The 22,735-nt window shown below is 37.9% G+C and overlaps 1 protein-coding gene and 1 long non-coding RNA gene across 2 annotated transcripts; both read left to right on the top strand.

Annotated features, from left to right (window-relative positions):
- Window positions 1-2,076: 2,076 nt before the first annotated feature.
- LOC139187543 (uncharacterized) lies at window positions 2,077-2,663 on the top strand. The gene is made up of 2 exons (XR_011575614.1): window positions 2,077-2,151; window positions 2,230-2,663. It is a non-coding gene; the product is annotated as an uncharacterized lncRNA (long non-coding RNA).
- Window positions 2,664-14,155: 11,492 nt separating this feature from the next.
- LOC114821116 (ABC transporter C family member 10-like) lies at window positions 14,156-22,401 on the top strand. Its single transcript, XM_029092999.2, has 14 exons — window positions 14,156-14,397; window positions 16,006-16,166; window positions 16,298-18,395; window positions 18,483-18,559; window positions 18,681-18,945; window positions 19,050-19,136; window positions 19,286-19,873; window positions 19,958-20,122; window positions 20,229-20,523; window positions 20,647-20,861; window positions 20,946-21,251; window positions 21,398-21,461; window positions 21,568-21,807; window positions 21,886-22,401. The coding sequence occupies exons 3-14, from the start codon at window positions 16,323-16,325 to the stop codon at window positions 22,014-22,016; spliced, it is 4,506 nt and encodes a 1,501-aa protein (XP_028948832.2). The 5' UTR covers window positions 14,156-14,397; window positions 16,006-16,166; window positions 16,298-16,322; the 3' UTR covers window positions 22,017-22,401.
- Window positions 22,402-22,735: the final 334 nt, after the last annotated feature.

Raw genomic sequence — 22,735 nt, 5'->3', positions numbered from 1 at the left:
AGAGAGAACTCATTGCAATTGTACATGCTGTCAAGAAATGGCAGTCCTACCTTCAGGGTAGACATTTTATAATCAAGACTGACCACTGCAGCTTGAAATATTTTTTAAACCAAAGGGCTCATACCACATTCCAACAGAAGTGGGTTTCCAAATTGATGGGATTTGATTATGAAATTCATTTTAAGAAGGGGGTTGATAACGTAGTTGCTGATGCCCTCTCTAGAAGACAAGTCACAGATCATGACACTCAGTGTTCTACTGGGGTCAATCATTCATCCATGAGTTGTCAAGCTATCTCTTATCCCTATTTTGGGTGGTTGGATGAATTAAGAAGATACAATGAAGAAGATGCTTGGATCAAGCAAAAAAGGGCAGCGGTTACATCCTTGGGGAGTGGAACAGCCAGTGATTCTAAGTTAGCCCATTATCATCTTGATAATGGCTTACTCAAGTACAAGTCCAGGATAGTAATCAGCCCCAATTCCACTTGGAAGCTTAAGCTTTTAACTGAGCATCATTCAACACCTGCAGCAGGGCACCAAGGTGTATTGAAGACCTATCATAGACTAAAAAGGGGTTTTTATTGGCCAGGTATGAAGGGCGACATAAAGACATATATCTCAGAGTGTAATACTTGCCAACAAAACAAGTATGAAACTCTATCTCCTCCTGGTTTACTTCAACCTTTGCCAATTCCTCAAAAAATATGGACTGATATAAGCATGGATTTCATTGTGGGATTACCATCTTGCAAAGGAAAAACTGTCATTTTTGTGGTAGTAGATAGGCTTACTAAGTATGCTCACTTCTTAGCTTTAGCTCATCCCTATACTGCCGTGACTGTGGCTCAGTTGTTTGTTGATAACATATTCAAGCTGCATGGAATGCCATCTACAATTGTGAGTGACAGAGATCCGTTGTTCCTAAGCTCTTTTTGGAAGGAGTTCTTTAAGTTGCAAGGATCACAACTTTGCATGAGCTCGGGGTACCACCCTCAGAGTGATGGACAAACTGAGGTGGTCAATAGGTGTGTTGAAACATATCTGAGGTGCTTTGTGGGAAACAAACCTAAGAATTGGGTCAAATGGTTACCATGGGCAGAGTGGAACTATAATACTTCCTATCATACTTCCTCAAAATTTACTCCATTTGAATTGGTATATGGGTACCCTCCTCCTCATGTTACTTCTTATGAGTTAGGTACTGCAAAAATGGATTCGGTGGAACAAGAGTTGATTGAGAGGGATAAGTTGCTTACCATACTCAGGTCTAACTTAGCAATGGCTCAGAATCGAATGGCAGTTCATGCAAACAAGAAAAGGACTGAGAGAGAGTTTTCTGTTGGTGACTTAGTCTATCTCAAGCTACTGCCATATCAGTTGCAAACATTGGCTTCACATGCTTATCACAAGCTACACCCTCGATACTACGGTCCTTATGAGATATTGGAGAGAGTAGGACCTGTTGCTTACAAACTCAAACTACCTGAGGGAACAAAAATCCATCCTGTTTTTCATGTCAGCTGCCTCAAGAGGCACATGGGAAATGTGGATTCAACCATAACAGCTCTGCCAACACTGACAGATGAAGCTCAGATGCGGGACTCTCATCCATCAGATGCTCCTTTGGCAATAATTGCCAGGAGAATTTACAAGAAGGAAGACAAGGCAGGTGTTCAGTTGCTAGTACAGTGGGTTGGACAAGAAGAGAGCACAGCTACTTGGGAGGATTATGATGATTTTCATGCCAGATTCCCAACATTTCAGCTCTGAAACCTTGTGGACAAGGTTGATTTTAAGGAGGGAGTGATGTTAGGAAATGCATTTTATTCCTTTTGTTGTAATTTCAGTTTAGTAAATAAAAGGGTTTGTCCTTTAGTGAGTGGTTATGTAATGGAATGCTGAGTTGGCATTTCTGAGTGGAAAGGCTACTTAAATGGAGCAATGGCCTCATTGCTCCTCAGACTAATATTTGAGTATTATTAATTGAAATTCACACGAGTTTCTTGCTCGTCTTCTACCTCTTCCACTCCATATCTTCCTTGCTACATTGTACAGGTTGAGCAGGTTCTTAACAACTGCACTGTAATAATCGTGGCACATAGAATCCCAACCGTGATGGATTGTACGAAAGTGCTTGCTATTAGTGATGGTAAGCAATGCTGTTGCTACAAATCTATTAGTTATGTTGTTTTACTTGTTAATTAATTGGCGAAATGTACAATGACAGGGAGATTGGTGGAGTATGATGAGCCAACAACGCTGATGAAGAACGAGGGCTCGTTATTTGGGCAGCTAGTCAAGGAATATTGGTCTCGTGTTGCTAATGCCGGCATCCACTCAGAAGATAGAATCAATTAAACCGAAACATCAAAATTTTGATGATCAACACAACTTCAAGGAATACTGGTCTCGTGTTGCTAAGAAATGTACTTAGGATATGGTGAGGAAGACGATGGTAAGCATTTTGCTAAGCAAAGAAATCATTTTCATTAGCATGCATAAGCTGTTGGGATTGCTTTCTTAGTTAAATGACTTTACAAGTCAGCAATATAGTTAGTAAACTTGTTAGTAATTGGTTAAAGTTGTTAGCTTTCTCTTATAAAAACAGAATTTTGTAATCGTTGTTTTTCAGTTAATACAAGTCTCCTTTCTCTCTCTAAACTCTCACTCTAGTTCTTCATCATTCTCATTGTTATTCTTCCCCATTTTCTCTTCAATTATGAAATATTTCAATGTAATTAACAAACAGAAGGTTCCGTCCCCCCACCCGCCAAAAAAAGACCCAAGGCGAACGAAGCATGGGCCTTAGGCCACATTACCAAAAAAAAAAAAATGTTTTTATAGCATTTTTCAACTTTTTATAGTTTTTAACAAAATATGTTATTGCACTATTTTAAATATTGATACTTTTGTAGCATTTTCTACCTTTTATAGCGTTTAATAGGGATGAGTTTGGTTTCAATTAATTCGGTTTTTTTTCGGATTTCTTTTGTCTGGTTTAACTTTGGTTCTATTTTTTCGGTACGATTCAGGTTTGATTTAGTTTTTTATTTGTAAACTTGGAAAAAAAAATTAACACAAAGGCCCAACTAGGGATGGGCATGGGCTGAGCCCAAAATTGGAGGGACCATATCAGACCATTTTAAAATTAAAATGGGGTGGGCTACGACGGATTGTATCTTTTAAAGAACAGAGCCGAACTTTACTCGGTTTGTTTCAAACATTATGTTCTTGCAGGTCCACAATCCATTTTTTTTTTGTTAGATCAATTTAGTAACCAATAAAAAAACAGCCATCAAACATCATATATTTGTCAATGAATATCACAATCTGCCAACGGAGCATCCCTACATATTTGACACAATCTGAGCCAAAACTAAAACCAAAACCAATTGAATAATTCTGTTAAGATCCTAAGGGCCTGTTTGATATTCAGCTTTAAAAAATTTCTCCTTTTTAAAAATATTTTTTAAGACCAATTTTTAGAATTTTTTTTATCAGATTCAAAACTTATCTGGTATAATTTATTTATTTTTTTTATAAAGAGAAAATAAAGAAGTTGTAAATATATAAATTGACTAGAAGAGGGGGGGTGGGCTAGAAATCGACTTATTCCGCTCGCACCCAATAATTTGCTCCCCCTTTGTGCCTAAGAGGCACAAAGCTCAATTGCAAAATTAGGATTCCCAGCTCCTTACCCTTTCTTTTGATTTACTAGACGCCATGGGAGGAGGCAATGATCAGAAGGCCAAGATGGCACGCGAGTAGAACTTCGAGAAGTAGAAAGTTGCCGGCAAGAGAAGTCAGCTTAAAAGAGGAGCGAAAAAAGAAGGTGACAAAGAGAGGGGAGAGAAAGAGGAAGATAGAAGATACAGAATGAGACAGAGAATAGATCAGGAGACAGAAGAGAGAGGAGAGAGAAGAGGAAGAGAAAGAGGAGATAGGATGCAGTGAGAGAGAGCTATTTTTGTTAAGTTTGAAAACTCTAAAAACTAATTTTTGTGTTTTTAGTATGTAAGAGCTATTTTTTTTTTCAAATTGGTTTTGAGTTTAATTTTTAAAAACAGTTCTAGCAAATAAGAATTCTTAACTTGAAACTCAAAAATAGTTTTGAGTAAAAAAAAAAAATTGAATTCAAGTTGAATACCAAACACGTTCTAAATTATTTCCAACCAAACTTCTCAAGTGTGCTATGGTACAAGGCCACCAAGTGGTACAACTCAAAACAAAATAACATATCACAAACTATATAATCGCAAAACAATCACCAATGAAGTATACAGACAAAGTGTTAGTGATGCTGAACCACGTACAAATCACAACTTTGACTGTAGTTGATATTTCAATTCGCAATATTGAAATATGCTAAATTGAAAAACCTAGATAATCCAGAAATTACCTTTATTTGAGAAATGATGAGATGATATTTCAATTCGTAATATAAATTATATATCAAGAAAGTTTTGCTTCAGATCAACATAAGTAAATAAAATCATGCTCTTGTTGTAGGCCTAATTTACTGAACTATATTTAGGGTTAAGGAGAGAGGGGGCTGATGGCACAAAGAGAGAAGAGAGATATGTCTTTATGAGGTGTGTGTTATATCACCTCATTATGCCTTTATTTATAGTAGTAAGGAAGGTTAAATCCTTACCCTAATAGGATTACAATTCTAATATGATAATATCTAACCCTAGGGAATATTCCAAGATATCCCTAGATACACTAAGATTTACACAATCATATTGCTAATGTAATAGGACTGCAACACTCCTCCTTGAGTATGTAAATACTCAAACAAAACATTGCATCACGTCTTCAACAGTTGAGGTAGAACATTTAATGAAGTTGTCGGCACAACGGGCGAATACAAGTCTCAAATTTAAAGAAAGTACGCATTGGTAGTAAAACTCACAAAACCTCGCTGTGGTAAAACCTAATATAGGTATAAACCTATAGACTAAGGAGAAAAGTGAGAAGTATGCATATGTCTAAAACAAATGTCATACGGGACAAAAGTAGTGAACTCAACGAAGTATGATCATCCCAAGATGGATGCCCCATCAAAACCTCGTTAGGTAACAAAAACCCAATGGGAAAATGCTCCTAATTGTAGGAAAAAGAGTACATTAAGTTCAAGTGAGTATGCTTCGTGAGACTTCCCCTGAGTTAGACATAACTTCCAAATAAGAAAACTACAAGTAATTCAACTCAAATAATTTACGTATACCTATTCCTTGGATGAGCTTCTGAAAAGTAGACTTGAGTAATGACTTGGTAAATAGATTGGCCAGGTTGTCCTAGGAACGGATTTTCTTGATTTCAATGTTCTGATGCTGTTGTTATTAGTGGTGAGAATAAAAGAACTTCAGTGCAATGTGCTTGGTGTTGTCTCCCTTGATGTATTCTTTCTTTAACTGCTCGATACATGCTGCATTGTCTTCAAAGATCGTCATAGGAAAGTCAACGACAGTTGTAAGACCACTAGTGTTTTGAATGTGTTCCATGATTGTTCTCAAGCAAAAGCACTCACGCGAGGCTTCATGTAAGGCAAGAATCTCAACATGGTTCGAAGAAGTCGCAACTACCGTTTGCTTGGTAGACCTTCAAGATATTGTGGTGTCTCAAATGGTAAAGATATAGCCGTTTGAGAATGTGCCTTATGTGGGTTAGATAGATAACCAGCATCTGAGTAGGCCATGAGGCAAGAATCAACCCAAGGACTAAGGAGGGGGCGATGACTCATCTCGAGGATTCATGGGTGTAGAACAAGCCCAAATTTGTCGTACCTTTAAGGTAGCAAAAAATGTCATTAACACCATTCCAGTGTCTGTGAGTGGGCACGTTGCTATATCTAGCCAAAAGATTAACAACGAAGGAGATGTCGTGTCTAGTGCATTAAGCTAAGTACAATAAAGCACCAATTGCACTTAGGTATGGAACTTTAGGCACCAAAATCTCTTCCTAGTCATCCTTAAGACGGAAGGGATCTCGTTTAGCATCTAGAGTTTAAACAACCATATTAGTACTCAAAGGCTTCGCTTTATGCTCATTAAAACTTCGCAACACCTTATGAGTGTAGTTCGATTGATGTGCTAGGATTCCATCCGAACAATGCTCGATCTCCATGCCAAGACAATATCGAGTTTTCCTAGGATCCTTCATCTTAAATTCCAATTTCAAGTGAGTAGCAATTTCCTCAAGCTATGTGGGAGTTCCGATGAGGTTTATGTTGTTGACATCACCTATAACGATTGCAAATCTGGAATGTGACTTCTTGATGAACACCCATGGGCATAGTTCATCGTTCACATAACCCTGACTAGTCAAATATTCACTTAGACAGTTATACCACATCCACCTAGATTGTTTTAATCCGTAGAGTGATTTCCTCAGTCTGATCGAGAAGGTGTTTCATGGTCTAGAAATATTTGAACTAGTCAATGGAAGTCTTTCTCAAACTTTCATGTAGATTTCCGTATCTAGATCCCCATAGAGATATGCGGTTACCACGTCCATAAGCTGCATATTCAGTTTTTCAGAAACTACCAAACTGAGAAGGTAACGGAACGTTATGACGTCTATTACGAGAGAATATGTCTCCTCATAATCAATCCCAAGGCGTTGAGAGAAGCCTTGCGCTATGAGGCTTGCTTTGTATCGTATTATTTCATTCTTCTCATTACCCTTCCTTATGAAAACCCACTTATAACCCACAGGCTTCACATGTGGTGGAGTAAGAGCTACGGGCCCAAACACCTTACGTTTCGCAAGCGATTCACGTTTGACCGGGATTGCTTATTTCTAGTTTAACCAATCAGTTCTACGTCGACATTCATCAACAGAGCGTGGTTCAATGTCGTCACTAAGCATGATGTTGGTAACAACTGTATAGGAGAATGCATAATTGACAATCATCTCATTCCAATTCTAAACCTCATCCAATACTGTGTAATGGATCAAAATCTCGCGATTCTCGGAGGCTGATTTTTGTCTCGTCTAAGATATCACTATAATCTAAAATAACATCATGCGTTGGAACAGATGAGTAAGCGATGGTCGGATTCAAACTAAGGTCACAAGTTTATGCCGTTTTCCTCTTTCGGGGTTGTGAATCCTTTGAACTAAGAGGTTTGCCATGCTTTTAGGTAGGAGCAGATGATTGGCTAGTCTCCAGTGTACCAGGTCGTGTAGAAGATGTGATTGCGCCACCCTCGGGTATAGTTCGGCCATCTGGGGCGCTATTACGGCATACGTTAAGTACGTTGATTCTTGCAGGTGGGTATATGTAATCTCGTCACCTTTGCTAGATCAGTAAAATCATTCGGCATGTTTTGAGCGATGCTTTGAAGATCTAGAATACGACGCAATTAAGTTTTAGAATGAGGAGTACGAGGATCTAAATGAGACATAGTGGGAATACGCCATGATAATTTGTGGCATTTAACAATAACGTTAATGATCTTATCTCATTCTAACGACGAAAAGACTGTCTCATCGAAGTGATAATCCATAAAGTGTGCGGTAAAGAGATCTCCTGTCAAGAGCTCTAAGTAGCGAATTATTGATGGTGAATCATAATTGACATAAATTCCCATTTTTCTTTGAGGACCCATTATGGTATGTAGTGGCAGTGTTATTGGTACATAGACTGCGCACCTAAACACACATAAATGCGAGATGTTAGGCTCGTATTCAGTAACCAACTATAACAGTGATTGAGGTTGGGTAGCGGTGGGCCTCAGGCGGACCAATATAGCTGCATGCAATATTACATGGGCCCAGGTAGGTACCGGCAATTAGGTTCGCATAACCAAAGTCCGAGCTTTCGTTTGAAGGCGTTTTATGAAAACTTCTGTCAAACCATTTTGGGTGTGAACATGGGGTACATGATGTTCAACTTCAATCCCAACTAGCATGCAATAATCGTCAAAAGTCTATCACATAAACTCTCCAGCTTTATCCGGTTGAATCGACTTGATTGGATAATCAGGTTGGTGAGCCCTAAGCTTAATGATTTGAGCTAAAAGTTTTGCAAATGTAGCATTGCGTGTTGACAATAATCAAACATGTGACCAACGCGTCGATGCATCAACCAACACCATGAAGTATCTAAATGGTCCGCATGTTAGTTGGATAGGTCCATAAATATCTCCTTGAATCCTCTGAAGAAACTTAGGAGGGTCGTGAATAATCTTTGTAATTGAGGGTTGAATGTTCAACTTCCCTAGGGAGCATACTTTGCAAAGCAAATGGCTGGAATAAGATTTTAGGTGATGCCCGTGTGATACTTTGAGGATACGACACATCATATCTCGTCCGTGGTGTCCCATTCCATCATGCCAAAGAATGAGGGTGCTCTAGAACCCAGGCATAGGGCCGGCCACATGGTGGGTCTCTACAGATCGAATGGTTGTTATGTACAACCCACTCGGGAGATGTTCCAGTTTCTCGTGAATACGCTTCTGACCATATTTGTAAGAAATGATATAAAGAATTTTAGAACCATTCTCTTCAGTGGTTTCAACATGATATTGATTATCTCGAATATCTCTAAAACTCAGCAACGTTCTTCCGAAACGTGGAGAATAAAAGGTCTCTTTAATGGTTAATTCAATACCATTAGACAACATTAAACAGGCTTTTCTGTATCCTTCTATCAAGTTGGATGGGCCTGAGAGGGTTGCCAGAGTTGCATTTTTAGGTACTAAGTTAGTAAAATAGTGTTGTTCATGCAAGATAGTGTGCGTTGTAGCACTATTAGCCAGACAACTAACTTCCACACTAATCATACCTAGAAATAAATTCATTGAATCGGTCACATGCATAAATATAATTCCATTCATTCAATTAATTAATTGAGAAAATAATGTCCATAAAAAAAAATATATCCATAATTAAAAACAAACCAAACCAAACAATCCAAAAGCTTATGGGCAAAGCGTTGGCGCTTCTGGGTCAAATTTACTTCTTTGGGTGGGCCTCTGCTCTATTGACCTTGGGCCCATGGGTGGGCTTGCCGCCCATTTCCACATCCAGGATGGGGTTTCCGTCGGTTGTGGCTGCTAGAATTAGTAGCATGCGCTTTAGGCAAAGCGTTCGAGCCAGTAAGTCGAGCTTGATGATTTTTCATCAAAAGTTGGTTCTGCTTTTCAGTGAGAAGTAAAACAAAAATCAAATCTGAAAATTTGGTGAACTTTTGTACCCTATATTGTTACTGCAGGACAATATTGGTGGCATTGAAGGTCGAATAGGTCTTCTCCAAGAGATTATGTTTGGTTAAATCCTCTTTATAGAAATTAAGCAATGATCGGATTATACAAACTTCAGACTTGTATTCATTCACAGACTTAAAGTCTTGGAAGCGTAAATGCTACCAGTCGTGTCTTGCTTTAGGCAAGTAAATGCCTTTCTGGTGATCGAAATGATCGGCCAGAATGAGTCAGAGGGTACGTGGGTCCTCTTCTTTGAGGTACTCGGTCTGCAGTGCATCATAGAAGTGTATACGGATGAAGATCATGGTAGTAGCATTCTAAGCTTCGTCAACCGGGTCTTCAGTAGGTTTCTCGATGGTAGCTCGAAGACTCTTTGCGGTAAGATGGAGCTTCAAGTCTCGAACCCACTTTAGGTAGCTTTTTCAAGATACTTCCAAACCGGTGAAATCGAGTTTGTTCAAGTTCAACATGTCCCTAAAACAGAGGGTACAACAAAAATGTGGTTAGTCATATAGAAAACCATAGACATACATTGTAGAACATTAGGGTTCTATAGACATGTATTGGTTTAATTTAAGCATGAAAGCTACGGGTTTCATATGGTAAGTTTTGAATGAAAAATGCGGGTTTCAAATGCGCTAAATTTGAAACTACTGGTTCGATTTAGTTATGAACGTCTGGTTTATATATAGGGGTACCTGCAAGAACACATAATACAATATACAATAAAGTGTAGTGAATTTGTGGATTGCTTCAGGAACCCAAGTGTGAGTGCATCAGGACTACAATTCAAAGAAAAGAAATAATTTATTGAATCGTTAATTGCCAAAAAGTGGACTTCAAGCCAATAATTTTGGATTAATTGTTAGATTAATGGACTACATGTCACTTTAATTAATTCAATAGATCGTAACCATCAGGTTTGATTGTAGAAGCAAAATAATGACATTCGGGTTAATATTAGCTTGATAAGCGTTAACCAATAACGTCTCAAAAATTATAGAAGAATGGTTAAGAAGCGGGAATGCCAAACACGGGGCATTGGGTTCAAAAAACGTAGCCCATCTTTATGGGCTAGCTACCGTGTGTAAGGCAAGGCCCTAAAGGGTATATTGGGAAGGAGGTTAGTAGCCAAGTTGCTAGTTTTAGGCAAAAAAAGGCTCAATGAGCATAAGCTAGGCACTGGGGTTGGCCTGGGATAGATGTATGTGAAGCTCAGCCAAAGGCTAGGTTTGTTTTGGGTCGTGGCAAAACAAGCCCAACAACACAGAGGTTGCGGCCGAGTGGGCTGAGTGGGGAACCCAGCAAACGAATGGGCTTACTGCAGATGGGTCGTGGAATGCGGGACAGAGCCTAGCAACTCAAAGGTTGCTGGTTTGGGCCAAAGGGTGTGAACCAGAGCCCAGCAAAGGTTGCACGCCGTGTTGGAGGTAAACCCTACCGGGCCGAGGCCTAGTGTCCGTGTGTGCGCAACAAGCCCAGAAGACTGTTGCCGTGATGGTCTATGACGTCAAACGACATTGTCCCAAGGTGGTGGTGTGGCTGTAGGCCAACCAACTTGGCTCGATGCCAGTGGCGGCACGACATGGAGCCACGGCTCAGCCACACAAAAATCCCAGATTTTTTGTTTTTTTTGTTTTTCAAATTCTAGGGTTAAAAAAACCCTAATTGCTTCTAAATTAATTTCGATGCTTTGACTCACAAATTCCACATAGCATAATTGCGTATTGCATGAACAAATATATATATTGACAAAATATATTAACACATAGGCAATATATATAATCGAAAGGAAAATATAAATATAGGGGTTCATGCATCATGAGAAATGTTTTCATGCTTCAAAGTCGTTTCAAATATTTTAATTTATCTTAAAAGAACCTGATTGGTAGAAAATAATTGAGCATTTGATGTTGTAGAAGAAAGTCTCCTCCACGATCCTTCAGTTCCTTAGCTTCTGGCAAGAGCGTGCTGATAACGTGTTGTAGGCCTGATTTACTAAGCTGTATTTAGGGCTAGGGAGAAAGGGGGGTTGGCAGTACAGAGAGAGAAGAGAGAGATATGTGTTTGTGAGGTGTATTGTATCACCTCATTGTGCCTTTATTTATAGTAGTAGAGAAGATTAAATCTTTACCTTAATAGGATTACAACTCTAATAGAATGATATCTAACCCTAGATAATATTCCAAGATATCCTTAAATACACTACAATTTACACAATCACATTCCTAATCTAATAGGACTGCAACAACTCTATATAACTTTCCTTTTCTAACTCAAATTATCTTCCGACCATTGTGGTAAAGGTTCTTGAGAAATGCCAGTTATGAGAGGCTATCCAAGAAAAAGCAGTAAAATAAGCTCCAAGAGTGTGCTACTAGTAATATTGTTGTTGTCTTCTGAAAGTTCACTGCCACTCTTGGGAGTAGAAGCACTCTTCCACCGTCGATAAATGGTGATCAGCAAACGAACCATAGTTGTCGCAAAAGGCTTTGCAACCCTACTATTTGGCTAATGAAAGTATAGTTTCCCTTCTCCAAGAAATTAAGAAGCAAGCCTGAAGTTGTGTAGCAAGACCTTCTATCCCTCCATTTACCCGTTGTTTGTCGGATCGTAGATAATAAGTGTCTGTCTGCCATTTCACAAAGGCTCTCGTCACACTTGCTGACAACCAATGATGATGGCGGGTGGGAAAAGATAACGAAAAAAAGGTTGAAGAATAAGCCCATTCTAACTATTCTAATCTAAAGGGATGCGACGGGAAGAAATGGCATTTGGAAGTGTTGCTGGCTTAACAACTTCTTAAACTTAAAAAAAAAAAAAAAAAAAGACATTTTCATGTCTACTTCCCTACTGCCTACTGGGAACAATAATATTGAGAACCAAAACTCAAAAAATGCATGCAGTTTCTTATTTTCAATTAATTTCAATTTTCAAGCACGAGTTAAAGATTTTGAATGCAGAAATTTTGGTGACTGTTTTGGATTTTAATTTGGTTTTTAATTTGGTTTCTAGTTGGCTTCATTTGGCTGCTCGTTGGAATTCGGTGATTCTTCATTCCATTGATATACAAGTTAGAAGTGTTGGAAATTTTTTAGTAGAAATATAATTATTTTTAATTAATTAATTTCGGATTTAATTTTTAATTTAACAGACTCATTTTTTCAGATGAAGTCTAAAGCAATGAAAGAACGCCACCCTTCTGAGAAGATGTCTCCTAAGAGATGCATCCCATATTCATACATATAATAGGCATAACTCAATTATATATACATCCATCAGCATGACATTTAAAACACAGAAAAATCAAATTCTTCTACAATCCCAAACCTTCTTACTGATAGAACCACAAAGAAATTTGCCAGAAGTCTAGTTTTCCGGTGCTGGGATCTTAACTTAGATTGTTGAATCCTGGTGAAGTAGACGTCCGTAGAACTACAAGTACAAAGTATGGACGAAATTTTGTTTCAAGGACATTGCGGTACGCAAGCCTCGATCTTCATTTTGTATGTTTAATATTATTTCGTTTTGTTCATACTCTGTTAAATTATTTATTTGCATTTATTATTTATTAGCATATATAAATTTATCATTAATTATTGATATTTATCCAACAAGAAGTATATGAACAAAACACCTTTACACGTGAAAAATGCTGCTCCAACAATCAAAACGTAATTTGTACATAAGCCACTAGAGTAGCCTAGTGATAAAGGGTGGATAACACGATGGATAAGAGTATGCTAAGTTTAATGTTTGAAACTCATCAATGTAACAAAAAAATTAGACTTATATCAAATTTTCTCATTAAAAGGAAGGTGTACAGGAGAACACAGATGTATAATTATTCTCTTTTGAAAAAAGGTTGTTTCATTTTTATCGTTTTGATTTTGTAAGATTGTGTCATGCATGATGCATTTTGTAAGCAGGAAATCTACCCAAAAAGTTAGTTCACACTAGTAGAAAACCTGGCTTTATAGCCGCCATGCAGCCCCTAAGGTTATTTCTAATTGAAGGGGTTATGTTTAGCCCCGTCTAAATTATAGTTCTGTAAGAAATTATTTTTAATGAACAGTGTCAGACCATATTTATATACCATCTCCAATCAAAGAGAGTTATATTTTAGCCCCCCAATAATTTATTATTATAAATTTGTTCTTTAATTTTATTAGTTATTTGAATTAAACTACCATACTAAAATAAGGTTTTCAGATATATTTTGAGTGCCACTTGAAGATGTAACAATTTGAAAATTATTGAAAAAATTAAGGGAAATATTATTGGAAGAGATAAGAGAGGGGTGTGGATGAAAAAATTATTTGAGGTGAATAGAATGCGAATAATTGAAATAAAATAAGGTAAAATAGTATGGAAGGGTGAAAATGATGTGAGGAATAATGTAGAAATGTCTTAGGTATTTATAAGAAAAAAAATTAGAAATTAGAAATTTCTTTTTTTAATTTCGTCTTAAAAAAATCCAGCTAGGCTCAACTGAGAGGGCAGGCTAGCTAGCTAAAGATGTCTAGCTTGTTGGCCATATGGTTGGATTTTAGCTCGGTAGGTTCCAAGATTTTTTAGACCAGACCTCCATTAGAGATGAGTTTTATATAAAAATGGCTATCATTTGGCCTATAACCCTATAATCAACCCGATTGGAGATGACCTAATGTAAGATCAATGTAACAAAATTAGATGCATATCAAATTTTCCCATTACAAGGAAGGCGTACAAAGAGAATACAGATGTATAATCATTTCTCTTTTGAAAAAGGCTGTTTCACTTTTATTGTTTTGTTTTTTTTGTAAGATTGTGTCATGCATGATGCATTTTGTACGCAGGAAATCTACCCAAAAAATCAGTTCACAGTATCAGAAAACCTGGCTTTATAGCCACCATACAGCCACTAAAATATGGCATTGTCCCTCTACCAATATTGGTTTCTATTGCTCCTTATTGCACTGCATGTGTCTTTGTGGCCTCTCTTCCACCAATAGTTGGATTGCAGACCACTGCATGTGTTTTTAAGCCAGACAGCACATCATCTTTTTACACTTAGTTATCATCAGTGCCAAAACTTGAGAAATAATTTGTGCAAACGGGCGCACAAATTAATTACAACACCATTGACAACAAATGATGTCTTCCTCTGATTTTCCTCCACCATCAGAGCCCAGTACCTTGTAAGTATTTTTGCTTTCCATATGGTTGCCGTAGTAAACGTACTTTCCGGCCTACGAGAGATATCCAAATATTAAAGTTGTCAGGGAAGGCTCCATAATCCATATGAACACCAACACAGCCTCTACTAGGTGTTAATAGCGAATTGATTTTTGAGATAAAGGATTTACAAAGATACATATTGGCGGCTGAATAACAGTGTCTGATGCCCGTTTTCTACTAGTGTCACTTTTTATGGTCATCTGCTTTTTTATATCTATTTTAATTTTCAAATGTTTTCACATTTCCCACTTAAATACAAAAAGGTAGAATTTAGGTCGTGGTGGTGTCACGTTTTAGGGTAGTATACAACGAATCCGAATATTCGCTGGATTCTCTTTGTAAGGATCTTGGAAATTTATGAATCATATCCATTTATCATAAATCGTGTGGTTAAAAATTATTTTAAATATTTTTATTTAAAATTAAATGTAAACATTACCTGACAAAAACTGATCACACGATATACGATAAATGAACATTATTTACGAATTATAGGATCCTCACCAAACCTATTGGGTATACAACAACCAAAGATGTATAAATAGACACGACTGTTGGGTTGATGCACAATCATTTAAAGGAATAAAGGGCTTGGTTGGAACAAGACTCAAGTCCGACTTATATAATACAATGACGTTTATTTGTTATAAGTTTGACACCTAGTTGTAATTTTGCACAGTTGCGTAGCCGTGGCGTGAGCGTATTTGCTTATTGTAAAAATATCTTTGTAAACAGCAAATCGCTTGTCAATAAGTTAAAAAGGGATTTCACTTTTCTGCCCAACAGTCAAAGAGTCCTTTGCATTTGTGTGTTTACAATACATGCAGCTGGTTGTTGAACAAATAAAGTATTTTAATGAAGGAAAAGGATTCTCTCCTGAGCATATGCTCAGGATCCTGCTGAGCAGACATGAGGACCTCAACAGTTACAATTATTATAACTTTAAAGGGATCCACCTTTTTATAACCGTTGGATTTTCATTCAACGGTCTTCCTGCTCAGTAGGATCCTGAGCATATGCTCAGGAGAGAATCCTTTTCCTTTAATGAATGCCACATTTACAGCAAGGAATCTATACTATTATTAAGAAAATCCTTCTTGTCAACTTTTTTTTTTTTCTATTTTACCTTCATTTTTTATACATAGTATTTATAAAAAAGAGGGCAAAATAGTAATTTTGTACATTTTGACAAAATGACAATCATATGTTTATTTTTCCAATTTTACCCTCACTTTTCATACACAATATTTACATAACAAGGACAAAACAGTAATTATGTAATATTAAAAAAAATAAACACTTATTAAGAGAAATTGTTCGCACATAAAGTGTGTGCTCTCTGCTAGTATGTATAAAGAAAAAGGCATGGAAATATGACAAGCATTATTAATCCAATTTTACCCTCACTTATGATACACAATATTTACATAAGGAAGACAAAACAGTAATTATGTAATATTAAAAATAAATATACACTTATTAAGAGAAATTGTTCACACACAAAGTGCTCTCTGCTAGTATATATAATTGTAAGAAATGAGCTGCTCTCACTGATCTTATACTTACAGGTTCAAGGTGATGAATCAAGGGCTCATCTGTCATTGACTTCTAAAGACTTGATGACACCCATACTTACTTGAAGAGCAAGTTATACACTACGAGGGATGACTTACTAGTGAGACAATACCGAGATTTTCTGGGTTGCTTCCAAAAATTCGAGTCCACTCATGTGAGTTGTGCACAGCACTGCAAATTTCTTGTTTTTGCACTGCAAAAATTATCCTCTCATTTAGTTTCAGAGTTTCAGTGTCATATTACTATAGGTCTGCTTAATACTAAAATGCCTACGTAATTGTGCAGATTTTCAACATCCTTGAGACACAACATGGGGGAGGGTTTCTGGATCTTATTCTGCAGCAGTTCCAACTGTTCCACTGAGTCCAGAACTGAATGCACTTCCGGCTTTTTATCCTTCATCGATCCAGATTCGTGTCTCAACAATATTTTTATCATAGCAGTTGATATCTTGCTCCTATTTATCTTGTTATGTTTCTTCATATATAGAATATCAGCAAAGAAGATTACAGCACCATCAGACTCTCACACCTTCTATTCACTGTCAATTGTCTCGGCCAGCCTTAATCCGGGTTTGGCTTTGGCCTACTTGGGGTTTGGGATATGGAAAATCGTTGACAAAGTTAATACCAGTCAGACAGTTTTACCTCTCCATGGATGGCTAGTCTTGTTCTTTCAAGGGTTCACATGGTTGCTTCTGAGTTTAACCATAACCCTAAAGAAGCCACACTTTCCACATATTATGATAACGAAAGCTTTTTCGATTCTTGCCTTCTTGCTTGCAGCTTTTGTTTGCAGTTCATCAATTTGGGAAGCTGTCGTGGATGAGGCAGTAACCGTTAATGTTGTTTTAAACATTTTATATTTCCCCGGGTCAATACTCTTGCTCTTTAGTGCATTTCAGGGAAGCAATATATTTGCAAAAGGTGATCTAGAACTGCATGATGATGCTTTCTACACACCTTTGCAAGGGGAGGAATCGGATGTCAGAGATCAAATCTGCTCAAATGACAACGTCACCCCTTTTGCAAAAGCCAGGTTATTTAGTATATTGTCATTTTGGTGGTTGAATCCATTGATGAAGAAAGGCAAGAAAAAGCTTCTTCAGAATGAAGATATTCCACAACTGCGACAAGCTGATCAAGCGCAAACGTGGTACTTAATATTTACGGAGCAGTTGATCAAAAGAAAGAAAAGAGATTCATCTGATAACCCTTCCGTTTTGTACATTATTTTCTTCTGCCAGAGGAAAGCTATTTTGGTGTCGGGGCTCTTTGCACTGATCAAGATTCTAACCCTGAGTAGTGGTCCATTGTTTCTTATGGCCTTCATTAATGTTGTTGAAGGTAATGCAGCTTTTAAATATGAGGGTTATGTGCTAACTCTAGGTCTCTTCATCGTGAAAATCTTGGAGTCACTGTCGGAGAGGCAATGGCACTTTAGAACTAGATTGATTGGGCTCCAAGTAAGATCAGTGGTTACTGCAGCAATATATCGGAAGCAACTACGACTCTCAAATTCGGCCAAGATGACTTACTCTCCTGGTGAGATAGTGAATTATGTAACGGTGGATGCTTACAAAATTGGCGATTTTCCATTCTGGTTTCATCAGTTATGGTCCACAAGCCTTCAGCTGTGTCTTTCATTACTTATTGTTTACTTTTCTGTCGGGCTGGCAACCGTTGCAGCTCTAACTGTACTTATATTGACTGTGGTGGCAAGCTGTCCCTTAACGAAGTTGCAGCACAAGTACCAAAAAAAGCTCATGGCAGCACAAAATAGGAGGCTCAAGGCTATTACCGAAGCACTTACGAATATGAAGATCTTGAAGCTGTATTCTTGGGAGACAAATTTCAAGAAGGTTATTGAAGGGTTAAGAACAGAAGAAATGAAATGGTTAACTCAAGTATTGAGACAAAAGGGGTATTATACAGTTTTGTTTTGGTCATCTCCTATTTTGGTCGCTGCAGTTACTTTCTGGACATGCTACTTCCTTGGATTTACACTCTCATCTGTTAATGTTTTTACTTTTCTAGCAACGATGCGTATTGTTCAGGAGCCCATTAGGGTGATCCCAGATGTTTTTGGAGCATTTATTGAAGCAAAAATTTCATTATCTCGGATTGTGAAGTTTCTTGATGAACCGGAGTTGGAGAACAGACATACAAGGAAATACAGCAATGGAAGAGTGGTTGAGCATTCCATTTACATTATATCCTCCGAAATTTCATGGGATAGGTCTAGTTATACAAGGCCTACATTAAGGAACATAAATTTGGTGGTTGAACCCGGAGACAAAGTAGCAATTTGTGGAGAGGTTGGCTCCGGTAAATCAACCATTTTAGCTGCAATTCTTGGAGAAGTTCCACGCATCAATGGCACTGTAAGCAATCGATTCACTTGGAAGTATTGTTTCAATTATTATGGATGGTAAAGCCTTACTATAGCTTCTGACTGCCTAATTTTACAGGTTCAAGTATATGGGAAGATAGCATATGTTTCTCAGTCTGCATGGATCCAAACAGGAACTCTAAAAGGTCGTACCCAGTGCACAAGGCTCCCGCTTTACGCAGGGTCTGGGAGAGGTGAATGTCGGCTAGCCTTACCCCCATTTATGGAGAGGCTGCTCCCAAGTCTCGAACCCGAGACCTACCGCTCATGGGCGAAGGACTCTACAGGAAAATATTCTTTTTGGATCCACCATGGATCACATTAGATACCAACAAACGCTTGAGAAGTGTTCCCTAGTAAAGGATCTTGAAATGCTTTCGTTTGGTGATCTAACTCAGATAGGAGAGAGAGGTGTCAATCTAAGTGGTGGGCAGAAGCAGCGCATTCAACTTGCACGTGCACTCTATCAAAATGCTGATGTCTACCTCTTGGATGACCCTTTCAGTGCAGTTGACGCTCATACTGCGACCAGCCTATTCAATGTAGTAATTCTTTATTTATTTGCCTCTCAAACTAGTAATGAATGAAGGTATTGCCATTTTTCTTTTCTCTCTGTCCTGTGAAACATAATGTGATAATTTTCCAGGAATATGTCATGGGAGCGCTTGCTAAGAAGACTGTTTTGCTAGTGACACACCAAGTTGACTTCCTTCCAGCATTTAATTCGATATTGGTATTTATTAATTTGAATACTGTTAATATCTCCATTGTTTATATTTTTTCATGGTTTACTGATCATTCTTCTTAATGCGTTCAATAATCTGGTACTTAAGTCTCGTATATCAAGCAAGAACATCATGTAATATGTATTTTACTTCACAGTTGATGAATTCAGGGCAAATTTTAAGAGCAGCTCCTTACGAAGAGTTGCTAGCGTCTTGTCCAGAGTTCCAAGACCTCATCAATGCACACGATGACACTGCTGTTTCTGAGACGCAAGTTGAACATGCTTCTACCGGAAAACATAAATTAGCCACGGAGGAGATTGAGAAAGTTAACACTGAGTTACCTCTAAGGGAATCTTCAGGAGACCAATTGATTAAGCAAGAAGAGAGAGAAACAGGAGACACTGGTTTTAAGCCATACATCCAGTATTTGAAGCCGAGCAAGGGATTTTTGTACTTCTCTGTGTGCATCCTTCTCTACTCAATGTTCATAGTTGGGCAACTAATTCAATATTATTGGTTGGCTTCGAAACTTCAGGATTCAAGCATGTCAAGAGTAAAACTCTTCACTGTTTATTCTGTGATCATGTGTATCATGGCACTTGCTTTGTTCATTCGATCTTTCTTTATAGTCTACTTAGGATGCGGGGCATCAAGATCCATTTTTGAAACCCTATTGAACTCTCTTTTCCGAGCACCAATACTGTTTTATGACTCAACACCCGTGGGAAGGATACTTAGTCGGGTAAGATTCAAAAAAACAGATTTGAAATGATATTCTTTACAGTAAGCTAATGGAACTAACATTTGGATTGGCTATTTTGTTTAGGTATCTACTGATATGAATATCATTGACCTTGAAGTGGCTTTCAAGTTTATCATTGCGGTTGGGGGAACTTTGAACACATATAGCATATTTTTAGTATTGGTTTTTCGTACTTGGCCAGTCGTGTTTCTGATTATTCCCACAATTTGTGTTACTATAGTCTTACAGGTACTTAAGAGAAACACTCTTGTTTAGTCCTTCAATAATTTCCTTACCTTTGATTTGCCTTCTCTAAACAAAGAATGTGCTATTTGATTTTCTTTTCTACAAACAGAATTACTACTTTGCTTCGGCAAAAGAGTTGATACGAATGAATGGTACAACCAAGTCTGCCCTTGTAAGCCACCTTGCCGAATCTAATGCTGGAGCCCTGACTATCAGAGCGTTTGGAGAGGAGGATCGGTTCCTCTCAAAAACGTTGGAGCTTATTGATGCAAATGCTAGCATGGACTTCAATAGTTTTTCTGCAAATGAGTGGTTGAGAGGACGTCTTGAGTTGGTATGCGCTATTGTTCTCTCAGCCTCAGCATTTGCCATTACTTTGATTCGATTCAAGGCTTCTTCGTCTGGTTAGTAAACACTAGCTTCCACCATCAGATTTGACCTCATAACTTTACAAAATTCAGTTTGCCATCGTTTGCATTTCATGTGCCCTAGCCCCTAATAAACCATTTTTCTTAATTGTTTCACAGGATTTGTTGGCATGACGCTATCCTATGGTCTCTCATTGAATGTATATGTCGTACATGCTGTCCAATATCAGTGCATGCTTGCAAATGCAATCATTTCTGTGGAAAGGGTAGAACAATACATGCATATTCCTAGTGAAGCTCCAGAAATAATAGAAGACAATCGACCTGTGCACAATTGGCCTACTGTTGGTAAAGTGGAAGTATGCGATTTAAAGGTTTGTGTTACAAAAGAAATAATGTTGAACTGTAAGAACAATGAGACTTGTATATGACTGTGACATAGACTCAAACTTGTGCAGGTAAGGTACAGGCCAAATGCTCCACTAGTTCTTCATGGGATAGATTGCACAATTGAAGGAGGGGACAAAATTGGGATTGTTGGCCGGACTGGAAGTGGAAAGACTACTCTTATCAGTGTTCTGTTTCGTCTGGTAGAGCCTACAGAAGGAAAGGTTTTTGTAGATGACTATGACATTTGTACAATTGGACTTCATGATTTAAGATCACGCCTCGGGATCATCCCACAAGATCCGACATTATTCAGTGGGTCTGTGAGATTCAATCTAGACCCCTTATCTAAGCATACTGATAACCAAATATGGGAGGTAAGTTTTTTTTCTTATGTGATGATTGATATCACTTGTTGAAATTACGTCTGGCAGTAAAATTCGACATTTCAGAACAACCATTTGATACACTGTAACCTTCCTTTTGCCTAACTTCATTTATCTTCCATCTCAATGCGTAAAAGGTTCTTGACAAATGTCAGTTGCGAGAAGCCATTCAACAAAAAGAAGACGGCCTGGATTCTTTAGGTAAGAAACTATTTCTTGCAGGAGTGCTTTTCGGTGTCAATGAATCAAACAATATTATTATCTGAAAGTGTATAAATGAAGAAGTAAATAAAAACATGGACTGCAGTTGTACAAGATGGAGCAAACTGGAGCATGGGGCAGCGACAACTGTTCTGTTTGGGACGTGCCTTGTTGAAGAGGAGCCGGATACTGGTGCTCGATGAAGCCACTGCATCAATGGACAATACAACGGACTCTATTCTGCAGAAAACTATAAGAACAGAATTTGCAGACTGCACCGTAATAACCGTGGCTCATAGGATCCCAACCGTGATGGACTGTACGAAAGTGCTTGCTATTAGTGATGGTAAGCAATGCTTTTGCTAGTAATCTCTTACTTATGTTGTTTTACTTGTTAATTGATTGGCGAAATGTACAATGACAGGGAGACTGGTGGAGTATGATGAGCCAACGGAGCTGATGAAGAACGAGGGCTCGCTTTTTGGGCAGCTAGTCAAGGAATATTGGTCTCGTGCTGCGAATGCCGGCATCCACTCAGAAGACAGAATCAATTAAATCGAAAAATCAAAATTTTGATGAACAACATAACTTCAAAATGTGGATCCCTCGACTCCGAAACAACCGACAATGTCAAAGAAGGAGATTCAGTATTATCAGCATGCCTAAAATAAAACAAGAATCAGGAAAGGTGTAGGGTTGGGATATCTTGGAAGCAAGGTATCATTATGTACAACTTCCTAGTTTGGTTTGGATTCAGTTTTAGGTGATTTCGTGTCAAATACACAGCATCCATTAGTATAAACAGATGGCTTTGGGAGAGGTTTTGCATGAGAGTTTGAAGGGCATAAGTTTGTATAGTTGAGAGCACTTTGAGTTTGGGAGTTATCTTGTATTCGTTTGAATGTTATAAAACTTTCGTTGTTAGAGAGGTATTCTTATATTAGAGGAACTCTAAATTTGTGTGTTGTGTATTTGTTTATTGCTTGATTGTTTGGTTTATTTACCACAAGTGGTATCAGGAGCTTCATTATTTGGACAGCTAGTCAAGGAATACGTAGGGATGGGCAAAATACCACAGGTATGGGTAACCGCAGTAACCCAACCATTTAAAACAACTCACGATTACGGTTGGGTATATCTGTGAAATTTAAATGAGTAGTGAGGTTATAAATGAGTACTCATTTGCTGTTTATTTTTAATATATGTAAAATAAAAAATAAAAAAAATAAAAAAACTAAAAACTAAAAACCTTAAATTGTCGACCTCACCTCGCT

The sequence above is a fragment of the Malus domestica genome, chromosome 14 (genome assembly GCF_042453785.1).
Source record: "Malus domestica chromosome 14, GDT2T_hap1".
Classification (NCBI taxonomy): domain Eukaryota; kingdom Viridiplantae; phylum Streptophyta; class Magnoliopsida; order Rosales; family Rosaceae; genus Malus; species Malus domestica.
This window is presented reverse-complemented; position numbering and strand designations above follow the sequence as displayed.